The sequence below is a fragment of the Mus pahari genome, chromosome 2, assembly GCF_900095145.1.
Source record: "Mus pahari chromosome 2, PAHARI_EIJ_v1.1, whole genome shotgun sequence".
In the NCBI taxonomy this organism is placed as follows: domain Eukaryota; kingdom Metazoa; phylum Chordata; class Mammalia; order Rodentia; family Muridae; genus Mus; species Mus pahari.
In genome coordinates this window covers 7,519,613-7,532,633 of record NC_034591.1, presented here as the reverse complement: position 1 = coordinate 7,532,633, position 13,021 = coordinate 7,519,613, and the positions used below count along the sequence as shown (strand labels likewise).

At 37.8% G+C, this 13,021-nt stretch overlaps 1 protein-coding gene across 1 annotated transcript in view; it reads right to left on the bottom strand.

The window, feature by feature from the left end:
* The window catches only part of Sema3d (semaphorin 3D), a 182,926-nt gene that overhangs the window by 51,793 nt on the left and 118,112 nt on the right, over positions 1-13,021 (bottom strand). Inside the window, exons 6-7 of the mRNA XM_021190341.2 lie at positions 12,309-12,402; positions 9,984-10,112 (exon numbers count right to left, since the gene is read on the bottom strand). Of these exons, the coding sequence (XP_021046000.1) occupies positions 9,984-10,112; positions 12,309-12,402 (223 nt within the window). The remainder of the gene's footprint in view (positions 1-9,983; positions 10,113-12,308; positions 12,403-13,021) is intronic.

The window sequence follows — 13,021 nt, the reverse complement described above, 5'->3', positions numbered from 1 at the left end:
GAGAGAGAGAGAGAGAGAGAGAGAGAGAGAGAGAGAGAGACAGCCCTTAGACTCATAATCAATCCCTTATGCCCTAAGAAAAGAGAGGAGAGAAATGCATGAACAAACTTCTTTTTTTTAATTCCTTATTACTTCACAATGCACTCTTAGATCCCTTATAATCCAGCTTTTGTTAAGACCCCCAAAATACCTAGAAGTTATTTTTAGAAAAGCACATGAGACTTGAAAAACTTACTTTTCAAGGTATCTTAAATTGTCAAGGCTCAATCACATGTCTACTCAGGTTTTGGGTCTGGAGTGTGGTCTACCGGCCTAAGATTCTAGTTACTGACAAATTACAATTGATTTTTAGGCCTGAGAAAAGTAGAAACAATCCTCTTTACAAAAAAAAAAAAAACTCTTTTGACTTGTTATTTTAATATTTTCTTAAAAGGAACCTTAGCAGGTAAGTGCCATGGAGGGCATCTCTAATGCTAGCACAGGGAGGTGGAGGTCAAGATTATCGTTGCCTAAGTAGCAAGTTGGAGGCCAACTTGGACTACAGAAAACCCTGTTTTAAACAAATAAATAACACACAGATAATAGAAAACATCATAAACTTTTTCTGTATGTGTGACTAGGACTTCAATAATTTAATGAAGATGAATCATTAGTATTAATGCTAAGGACTGCTAGGATGAAATAATAATTAACCAATAAAAACTGGATCCAACTTTCATTTGGAGTAGGTAAACATTTGCATATGTAATAAAATGCTGAAGCAAACAAGTTCTGATGCTGCAGTTACCTTAAAAGGAGTGTCAGTGTGAAAAATGAAAACATTCCTACCGACATAAAACATGGATGGGTAATACTGTACAGAATATTTTAATAGTCTCTAATGCAATGCTGTAACACTGAATAAAAATCCGCAGTCATAAGTTAGCTACGTGCGCATTAACTGAAAAATAAAAACCAAGATGCTTTTAATCATCTGAATTTATGAGTCAGTGACATGGTTATGAGCACTCTGTAGATAAACATTGGCCAGTGATGAAAATGTATGGCTGGATGAGAGAGAGCAAGAAATGAATAAGTTAATCTTCAGTACTTAGAGTGAGCTTAAAGGAGGCCAACACAAATTATTTAGAAATTATAGGAATATGATCGGCCCTCTTCTTTTAGACAAATACAGGAACTTAAAACGGACATTAATCTGAGCATAATAGATTGTAGAACTTAAATATAAAAGCAATGAAAGTTACACATGCATCACAACGACTCCCGAAATGCTGGTATACTTTTGGATCTAGGTAACAGACATTAGTTTATTTCCTAGTTTTAAATTTACCATTCTCTTTGACTCTATTACATTCTATTTTATTATGTGCACGGATATTTTGATAGCATGTATATCTGTGCACTGCATTCATTTATAGTGCACACAGACCTAGAAGAGGTTCTCAGAATCCCTGAAACAAGAGTTACATTTGCCTGTGAGCTACTATGCTGATGCTAGAATCAGAATCCAGGTCTTTTGGGAGATCAGGGAGTGATCATTATTGCTGTCCTGTGTCTCTAGCTTACTAATATACGTTTTTAATGAGAACTTAAAATCAGTGGTGTGAAATGCACATTCTTGCCTGGTATAGTACGACTTGCCTTTAATCCTAGCAGTCAGTTATGGGAGGTGTAGTGTGGAAGCGGAAAGAGGCAGGAGAATCTCTGTGGTTTTAGGGCCAGCAGGATCTACATAGTGATTTCCAAGACAGCCAGAGCTACTGGTGAGGACCTATCTTAAAATAAAACAAAATAAACAACAACAATAACAAAACCCAAACCATCCAAACAGCAGACGGAAAATTTATAATCTTTTCTTCAGAAAAAACATGAGGATTTCATAATTCAAAACAGAAAACTACCAAATAGTCAGGTCAAATCAAAAGAGGAAATTGTTTAAAAAAAGATTCTTCAAGCTGAAAATGGTTACTCAATCCAAGTACTTTGAATAATGGCGCAGGAGGATTGCTATGAGTTCAAGGCAAGCTTACCCTGCATAGTAAGTCCTAGGCTAGTTTGGGTTATGCAGTAAGCCCCTCTAATATTAATCAAACAAACAAGCAAAACAGGCATAGTGGCAAATCCCTTTAATCCTAGCACATGGAAGACAGAGGTTGGTGGATTTCTGTGAGTTTGAAACCAGCCTGGTCTACAGAGTGAGTTCTAGGACAGCCTGGAACTCGGTTCTTTGTTAAACAGAGGAACTTGTCTAAAAAAAAAAAAAAAAATAGAAGAGGAAAAAGTAAGAAAGAAAGAAAAAAAGAAAGGAAGGAAGGAAGGAAGGAAGGATGGAAGGAAGGAAAGGAAGGAAGGAAGAAAGGAAGGAAGAAGAAAGAAAAAGAAAGAAAAGAAAGAAAGAGAACCTTATAAATAAATGAATAGGGTTTTGGAAGACAGTCAGATGAGGAGTCGGGAGAATGGTCACCTGAGATGATTTGGGCTGACTGATTTTCACTCTATTTATATAAACAAACCGTATATAAAGAGTAGAATATACAGGGTCTGAGGAGAGTGCAGGCATTTGGGACATGTTGAGGCTCTGCTGCAGACACACGAGGGTAATCTTTTTGAAAGTGAAAACATGCAGTTGTGGGCAGAGAAGACCCCTTGAAATGACAGAAAGCTAGAGTGTGACAGCAGCCCAGTTCCAGGAATTCTGCCTGACACAGATGGCAGAAATGACCATAGTGCTGCAAGCACTGATCTTTTAACTGTTAGATAACAGAAAACATGCAACATCCATGACTTTGCGTTATTCAGTCATTACTGACTTTTATTGAGTGTGGTTCTTTTACAAGCTTTGGAAGAAATTTTTTATTTTTTGAGGGTAAGTCAAAGCCAACTGCTTAGTGTATGAAGAAATCTAATTATGGAAAAGAAGAGTGAGTATCAAGTAGTGCTCTGTTCTGTGATTTAAACAATAAACATAATTACAAGCTAAAAATAAATACAAGTTTTGAGAATAGTGCGTTTCTTTCTTTTAGATTACACCAAGGTCTTGTCTTAGAAGACTGTTGTTAGCATTTTATGATAGAAATTCTTTCCTGATTGGCTGCCAATTTTGGGTAAAAATAGCTATCATTTAATTAGTGCATGGTTGTTGAATTGAACAATTTAAACCCATAGCAATAGACACCTGGGCTTTATTATAACAAACTCCCCTCCCCCTGGCATTTAAAACACATGTCCTAATAGGGACAGAGTTTGAAACTACAAGTTTTTAGAACTAAACTCCTAGTATGACACCATGAGGCACTGCCAATTGACGATGACAAAATCTTAGGCTACAGAACATAACATGTTCTTTCTCCCACAAGTTTCTTTTGCACATGGCGATCATACCTATCCTAGTATACTTTATTGACAGGGTTTTCTAATTGTCTTTGATTTCTTCTTATGTTGTCTTCCAATTGTTTTAACATCTCCTTCCATGTGGGACAATTTACAGACAACAGAGAGCTTCAACAGAAACTTTAAATTAAAATTCCCTCTAATATGGTAAAAATGAAAATTTAAAACAAAAGTTCCCAGCTACTCCAGGAAGAAAACAAAAACACATGCCTCCAAGGTTCATTACTTGTTTTCATGTCCCACGTGGTGACATTCTGTAGATCCATCCTGAGAGTCTAATAGAAACCCAACCCCATTTGAGTAACCACCCTGACCTGTCCCTGTGGCCCTAACTCTGTATGCATGGAAAGTTTATATTGATGGGGAGTGAGACCAGCCTAAGCTTTACCGAGAACTGCACACAGGGTTTCTGCTGTGTTACTCTGCATCCTGATAACGTATTTAAGAAGTAACTTCAAGGAAGACTCCAACATTTGGTTCTTGAGTCATGAAGGGAGCTGGGAGGCCCTACAGAGAGTCTGAAAAAGAGATACTTTAGCTGTTCTCATTCGGGCTGCTCCCAAATAGGGTAAAGCACACAGCATTGGTGTATATTTAAGGATTTTAAATTCCCTGAGTGGCCAGCAGCTTAATTCTCCTAAAAAAATTCATAACCATCATATTAAAAATAATTGCTCTGCATATATATATATATATATATATATATATAATCTTAACAATTAAATATCCAATGAATTATCAAATTTGTTTTTATATTTTACTTAACTGAATGCTCTATTAGGCTTAAAGTAATTTAGCTTATCACATGCATAGGAAAACAATCTACCGCTGAGGCAGACGTGCAGCTCACGTTTGATATTTACTAATATTATATTAAGTTTAAATCATCATTGGTTGCTAGTGTTTACATCTGAATTTTAAATAGCTCAGCCTCTGGTTCTAGTCACTCTGGGGCAAATCCAGAGTTAAATCATAAGTGGCTTTCATTCCCATAACTACTACTACTACTACTACTACTACTACTTCAAAAAAAGAAAAAGGATCAACTTTCCAATTTAGACCAAGTTAGAACAAGCCAGGAAACCCAAGCATATCCCTTCTGAACATTGCATCTCAATTTGTGAAGTATGAGGTTACAAAAAAAAAAAAATTCTAAGTTAACATTCATTTTCATCAATTAAAATAGTTGAGCAGTGCTTTGGCCTTTTCCTTCCTAATGCAGCCAGAAAATCCCAGTAGTTTTTGTCTTTGGGCCATGTTCTGAGCATGTGTACAAAATGGACATTTCTAATGACAGGATAAAAATGGTCCCTAACAAAACCATTGTTTTTGCCTTTGCCCATCAGTTCTCTCCTCATTATAAGAATGTTACCCAGTTTCTGCAATTTCTTCCTTTGCTCTGGCCTGATTTCCAGGGACTGAGGAAATCTTGACTGATTGGGTCTCTGGAAGCAGTTCGGTCTCTTTATTCTGGCTTTCCGTTCCCTCAGCAAAAGGCTGATGAGCTGCTTCCATGTACTCAGTCCTGCCCTGACTGCCTTGACCTCTCCTACAGCTGATCTGGGCCCCCTTTCTCTGTAGCTCTGCCCTTCATTACCAGACCTACATCTTTGTTGTGCTTTAGCCCCACATGGAGCATACATGACATGTAACCTGAATATGAAGACATTATAAGAGCCTGAACTCTTGCTTGTGCAGAACACGCCTGTATTGCCTGAATTCCCTGGAAAGAGTTTAGCATCCCAAGCTGGACAGATTTACTTTAGTTTCAATCTTACCTGAACATCCTAGTTAAGTATCTGACTGCTAATGTTTTCCTGTGAGGAACCAGCAAATAGTAATTTTCTCAAAATTATGTCATTAAACAAAATTGCACTGTAAAATTGCCTGAGATAACATCTAACATGTATGCTATATAAAAAAAAAATGAAAAGAGAGATGAAAGTGAGGGAAATTAGTTGGTAAACAATCGAATAGGGGCAATAAACCTCTCTGAGGCCTTGAAACTTACAGGAGGACAGTGGCCGCAGAAAGAACAAGGTCAATAGAGGGTTTGAAGGAAATAGAGGCGCTTACTGACAGAGTAGATAAAGGAATTGAAGGACGGGAAGGGATCAAAGATAAGTTCAAGGCAAACAGGTGAAGGAAACTAAGAAAATTATGAGAGATAACATCAGGAAACTGACACCAAGGGGCAGTTCAAACGCAAAACAAGATATAAAAATTTTACTTACAGATTTTTAGATGCAATTAAAGTGAAAGGTCATTAAAGAACCCAAAGCAGGCCAAGTATGATGGTTATCATCTCGTTGGAATAAATAATCAGCATGCACACAAGCCTCCAAGCCTGCTCGTGAGGGTTTTACAAATCAGGGTAAAGTAGGACAGCCCACTTAACGGCGAGTGACCTCATGCCTTGGGCTATGATTCCAGCAGGTTAAAATGAACAGAGGAGCGGGGAGCAGCCTTCTCTTGCAGCTTCCTGACTACGGGTAAAACTCCAGCAGCTGCCTCAGTGTCCTACGCCCTTGAACTGTGAGCCACACGAAACTGTTCCTCCCTTACACTGCTTTTGTAGGAACCCATAGAAACATTTTTAGGCCACTTAATGGGAAATGTTGGGGATTCACATTTCAGGAAACAGCACATATATCAGTGGAGATCATGAGGTAGGATGAGCTAACTGAAAAGAGAGAAGGAAAGAAAGAAGGTCAATAGGTTAAAGGTTAAAGAGACATAGGGGAAAAGCAAAGTTTTCTATTTTTTTTCTTTTGTCTTTTGTGTGTATGCGTGTGTGTATATATGTGTAAAGAATTATTTATAAAAAAAGAGAATTATTTATTTTATGCATGTATGTATGTATGTATGTATGCATTTATTTAATGTACACTGTCACTCTCTTCAGACACACCAAAAGAGGGTGTCAGATCCAATTAGAAATGGTTGTGAGCCACCATGTGGTTGCTAGGAATTGAACTCAGGACCTCTGGAAGAGCAGCCAGTGCTCTTACCGGCTGAATCATCTCTCAAGCCCCAAGATTTTATTATTATAAATAAGCACATTGTAACTATCTTCAGAAACACTAAAAGAGTGCGTCAGATCTCATTACAGGTGGTTATGAGACAGGGTTTCTCTCTATAGCCCTGGCTGTCATGGAACTTACTTTGTAGACCAGGCTGACCTCGAACTCAGAAATCTACCTGCCTCTGCCTCCCAAGTGCTGGGATTAGAGGTGCCAACCCCCCACCCCACCCCACCCCACCCCACCCCCACTCCCAACCCCGGAACATAGAAGGTTTAGTCTTTCTATGTTGCCTCCTATTTCTCTTGCTTTCAGGAATAATATCAGCGGTGGTTATCCTGAAACCAATTCCAATCTTAGAATGACAAAAATATTGTTAACAAGTTCCCACTTAAGTGCTAATCAAAATTTTTAAACAGGTATTGATGTTCAAATAAAATAGATAATGTGTGTGTGTGTGTGTGTGTGTGTGTAAGTTGATATAGTTCAAGAATAGAATAATGATAAAAGTATCTAGACATATTCTGGTAGGTTAAGTTTTTGGTCACTTTGACTATTAATCAGTAAATATTGTCTTGAATAATTTCCATGAATGTTAGCTCCTCTAATTCTTAAGAAAATTCCTTCCATGGGTATTTTATTCCCTATTTTGGGGAAGAATGAAGTATTTACGTGTTGGTCTTCCTTCTTCTTGATTTTCTTGTGTTTTGGAGATTGTATTTTGGGTATTCTAGGTTTCTGGGCTAATATCCACTTATCAGTGAGTGCATATCAAGTGAGTTCTTTTGTGATTGGGTTACCTCACTCAGGATGATATCCTCCAGATACATCTATTTGCCTAAGAATTTAATAAATTCATTGTTTTTAATAGCTCAGTAGTACTCCATTGGACCATCCATAGACTGCCCCACCCAGGGGTCCATCCCATAGTCAGTCACCAAACGCAGACACTATTTCATGTGTCAGCAAGATTTTGCTGAAAGGGCCCTGATATAGCTGTCTCTTGTGAGGCTATGCCAGTAGCTGGCAAATACAGAAGTGGATGACCATAGTCATCTATAGGATAGAACACAGAGCCCTCAATGGAGTAGCTAGAGAAATTACCTAAGGAACTGAAGGGGTCTGGAACCCTATAGGTGGAACAACACTATGAACTAACCAGTACCCCCAGAGCTCGTGTCTCTAGCTGCATATATAGCAGAAGATGGCCTAATCGGCCATCATTGGGAAGAGAGGCCCCTTGGTCTTGCAAACTTTATATGCCCCATACAGGGGAATGCCAGGGTCATGAAGTAGGAGTGAGTGGGTAGGGGATCAGGGCAGGGGAAGGGTATAGGGGACATTTGGGATAGCATTTGAAATGTAAATGAAGAATATATCTAATAAAATAATTTTTTAAAAAAGAAAATTCCTACCATGCATCTTTTCTACTATACTCATTTTTTTCTCTCTTGACCTCTATATTAAACTCAGTTTATGCTCCTATTCACCAAGAAATACTGTCCCTCTCACCTATGATTTGCTCCATATTTTCATATTCTAACTACCTTTGCTATTTTTGTTTCTATTACCTCTTATTTGTACTCATTTTCTCAATGGACTGGTCTTCCTGTCCACATCACTGTCTATTAGTCTTTAGTATGTCACTAGTTAACTTTAAGAAACACTCACACACACAGACACACACAGACACACAGACACACACACAGACACACACACACACACACACACACACACACACACACACACACACACACACACACACACACACACACACACACGGGGCAGGAGAGAGGGCTCAGCAGTTAAAAGCACTGACTGCTCTTCCATAGGTCATGAGTTCAATTCCCAGCAACCACATGGTGATGCTGTAATGGGATCTGATGCCCTCTTCTGGTGTATCTGAGAATAGCTACAGTGTACTCATATAAATAAAATAAATCTTTTAAAAGAATGAAAAAGAAACACACACACACACACACACACACACACACAATTTTCCTGATTAAAAAGTAAAACCAGTGTGGGGGTTTCCAGACCCATCATCTGTATATACCACCACCAAATACTCCACTATATCCCAAGGAGACCTAGTCCACTATGGTAATAGCAGCTTTATTTGTAATAGACAGAAACTAGAAATAACTCAGATGCCCCTCAACCAAAGAAAAGATACAGAAAATTTGATTCATTTACACAATAGAATACTATTCAGCTATAAAAAAAAAACACACATCATGAATTTTTCTGGCAAATGAAAAGAACTTGGGAATATCATCCTGAGTGAGGTAACTCAGACCCAAATGGACATGAGTAGTATTATCCAAAAAGCACCAATATACCCATCAGCTCCACAGACCCAAAAAAGCTAAACAAGGAGAAAGGCCAAATCGAGGATTCTTGAAATGTTTTAAAAAGTATCTTTCCTTTTGTTTATATTGTCACTGTTCAAAGGACACTCAGAGATAGGAAGATAGCCCCCTTGGAAATCTCTGGTTTGGCCTTCTCTTCTAAAGCCACTAATTTTGCTGGGACTGGTAAATGTGATCTGACTGTTTAAATAAACTATGTTATTTCCCCCTGTAAATCAACTAAAGTAAGACATTGTGTGAAATAGTCTTCTATTAGTCCCTGTCATAACCACATTAATTCCTTAAAGATTAAAAAAAAAAATCCTGCTTTTTAAACCACAAATACCATATATTATTTAAATATACTAATAATCAGGCAAACCTATATCAATATTTAAAAATCTTGGAGTCCTTTTTAAAAAACCAAACAGAATTGTAACATCCAAAAATTAGTATTAAACTTATCTCTGCCAAAACATGGTAATAAATGGAAATACTATTTAACTTATATACAGTGTTTGCAATTATTAAAGCATATATAATTGCATGCGATTTAAATATGACAAAGAAGATAGCATCACTGTCAGTCTCCTTTCTGTTTTGCTAATATGCTTTGTAATTAAAACATAGAACACAGATTGACAGCTTAAACTCTGGTTATACAGCTGGTAGATTTTGAGATGTTGGTCAAATCACTCAATTTTTCACACTTAGACTTTACTTGTCTTTAAAATTAAAGTGTTAAAACAATAATGTCTCAAATGACATTGTAAATCTTTTTAAAATCTATTTTTTTTAAAAAAATCTTTATTAGAGCACAAGAGTACCAAAGATATGTTAAGGTTATAGGACACAGTAACTATTAGCTGTTCACAAACACGCACACATACAGTTTCTGGAGGTTAGTCTAATTTGATGTGAAATCATTTCAAATCTATTTTTTTTTTTTTTTTTGGTTTTTTGAGACAGGTTTCTCTGTTTAGCCCTGGCTGTCCTGAAACTCTCTTTGTAGACCAGGCTGGCCTCGAACTCAGAAATCTGCCTGCTTCTGCCTCTGAGTGCTGGGATTAAAGGTGTGCGCCACCTCGCCCAGCTTCAAATCTATTCCTAAGTGGTGTACTAAATCAACTCTCATCAAACACATTTCGATGCATATTAATGAGCGTCTCATTTTTTCCAAAAGCAAAGTCAAAACAAACAGAAGAGAAACATCTCTAACCATTGAGCCAGTAGTGTTCCGAAATGTCAGTTCTGATGTAATGGTGGTCCTGCATTAGCCCAAGAGACCTTGTGAATGCGGTGTCTTTGCCCAGGAAATCAGAGGCTGTTCCAGAGTAGAGGTGCTCATCTGCAAGACACAGAGCAAACATGGGACTGCTAAAACAGCAGACATAGATGTCCATAACACACCTAGTACATGGCCTGCTTAACACTACAACATATTGCTTCATAGGTTTTACAGATTCTGAAGGAAAATCTTAGGTGAAGAAGTAACCCGATTAACATTGATAAGCAGAAGGAGAGCCTAGAAAGCTGGATAGTGAAATTAGTATTTGATTAACTGACACAACCTCCCAGCCCACAGCTTTTCTTTGTCCAGCCCCTGCGGAAAGGGAGCTTTCAACGCTGAAGTCATTCCTGGTAATTATAACATGCTGCATTCCTTGAGATGACCGTGTCTCTAAGGCGCTGATAAACAAAGGGAAGATTGTGCTCTTGCTGCATCCTAGACTTTTGGTCCATCAAAGAAAGCAAGAAGAAGAGTAGGGAGGAAAGGAAAAAAAGAAAGAGGAGTGAGAAGAGAGGAGGGGTGGAATAGGGAGAAGGGACAGAACATGAGGAGGAGGAGGAGAGAGGACACAGAAACTTAGATGTAGAAGAAGAAAGAGCAGGAATGGAGGCAAAGAGATAAGGATGGAGAAAGTCTGAGTGGGGTTAGGGATCAATGTCCTCTGTCTGTTTGCCAGTGTGCTGGTCAGAGCACTGGGGAGGGGAGGCAGGAAGAAAGCTGTCCCTGCAGCATGATGTGTTGTCCTTTGGAAAGCTAAAACTCTGCTATTTCAAGAGATTTAGACAGGAAGCTTCTTTGGGTTACACCCAAAAATAAATTGAAAAATGACTAATCTGTGTAGATCATTTAAATTTCTTAAGTATCTATGTAATGGCTAAGAACAAAAACACCACTGAAATGTAACTTACTTTTGGAAGCAAAATCTTCAAAACTGTCTGGATGTGAGACACTTTTTAACACTGATTAAAACACTTTTTAATTTCCTTGCTTATGTCTTATAGTTTTCCACTGAACCCTTTGGGATACTTCAAACTCAATGTCAGTGGCCAGCTACTACAGGAAAAAAAAAATTGGAATAAAACCCAGTGGCATATACACTCAGTGAAGGTAGCAAACCATCCCCACCATTGAAAGAAATTTCTCTAACATATCAGATAAATACCAAGGTTTCAATGAGAAATAAATATTTAAATATATAGTAACAAATGATCATCAATAAAAAGCTTTGTAGACGCCTTAGAGAAGAGAAAGCAATGTATCATTTGAAACATCTTCTACTACAAATATGCTAATATTTTGTCAGAAAGAGAAGTGTGTTCTAGCCATAATATTGATCTGAATGTCTAGGTCCAAAAACTGGCATGTTTATTTTTGGAGTTACACAGTGATTTCTAAGAAGGGTCAGCATATCCACAATGAGTTGCTTTTTTATTAAGGGCTTATCCATCCCACTTAACAGATGCAAATTATCTACAGTATCTACTAGGAAGAAATGACCATGGGTTGTATAACTTCGAAACATACACTTACTTCAAAGCAAAAGTTCTGGTTCTCACTATGCGGAAATTAAAATGTCATGGGACTTCACTCTTATCATTACCTCACACGGTTGATAGACAAGTTACATAATAAGAGACTGAAGTCATGAACCAATCAAAACAAAGGCGTATTTTCAATGTTTAAAATGCAGGGCTCCTGCTGATGTTCTATAGAACACAATTCAAACCATACAGCAGTGCTTTCTTTCAACAAGGCAGTCTTTTCTATGAGAATTTAAGATATGTAGAAAGCTTGACACGGTTACAGGCATAAAAAAACTAAACACTCACATTTCTATTAATTGAAATATAAGAGCGAAGATGCCTTGATAGTTTACAGCCATATTCTGACGCTTGATTCGTTGTTTTTTCATTTGCCTACTATATAATGCTATATGTGGCACCTTTCTGAGTACAAAGAGGGTCAAAGGGGACTATTAGAAAATCTCAGGTGAGTAAATAGAGTTTTAGAACAAAGAAGTACATTTATATGAGAGCGAATTGAGTCAGACATTTGATTAAAAAGCAGACATGCAGGAATGCTGTCACCCTATTCACATCACAGACAATGACGTTCATATAGTGAGGCTGGTACCAACATGTGGGGAAGGGCTAATCCAATATTCTATTCAATTCAGTCAGAAAATGTGGTTTAGTCTACACAGGCCTTTTCAGAAACTCTCCTAGACACAAGACTTGTTTGCACTGATCTTACCTGTCATTACTGAAGCAAAAGGCTGCTGAGGATCAAAGGGACATTTCAGTCTGCCAGACTCCAGGTTGTGCATGTCTAGTTTAAATATGAGTTCCTGTGGTAAGAAATACAATGACATTTTTAAATTTATAACAGTCAGCAAGAGCATTGCAGGTAACAGTTGGGTTCCCATTCATTAACTCTATAAAATTGAACTGAGCACATAGCATCTGCATTGTGTTGTGCCTTAACTCATGGGTCACTGTTATATCTCCGAAGACTTTATGCCTGTTTTTTGTTTGTTTGTTTTGTTGTTGTTTTGTTTTTTGTTTTTTGTTTTCGTTTGGTTTTCCTTTTATCAAAGGATTGGAGTAATATTTTGCTTGAAATGCATTTTGACTGGGTCACTGTCATTACAAAAATACAGCACAGTAGGAGAGGACTCCCTTAATGCTGCAGACTTGATGCAGCAGGGTGATGGAACACCAGGGAAGGGGTGGGGGTGGGTAGCATCTTAGAGTCAAAGGGGAGGAATGAAAGAAAGAGGAACTCTGTGAAGGGGACAGGAGTGGGGCAGCCTTTGGATGGAAAGAAGGAAAGAAGGAAAGAAAGAAAGAAAGAAAGAAAGAAAGAAAGAAAGAAAGAAAGAAAGAAAGAAAGAAAGAAAGAAAGGAAGGAAGGAAGGAAGGAAGGAANAAAGAAAGAAAGAAAGAAAGAAAGAAAGAAAGAAAGAA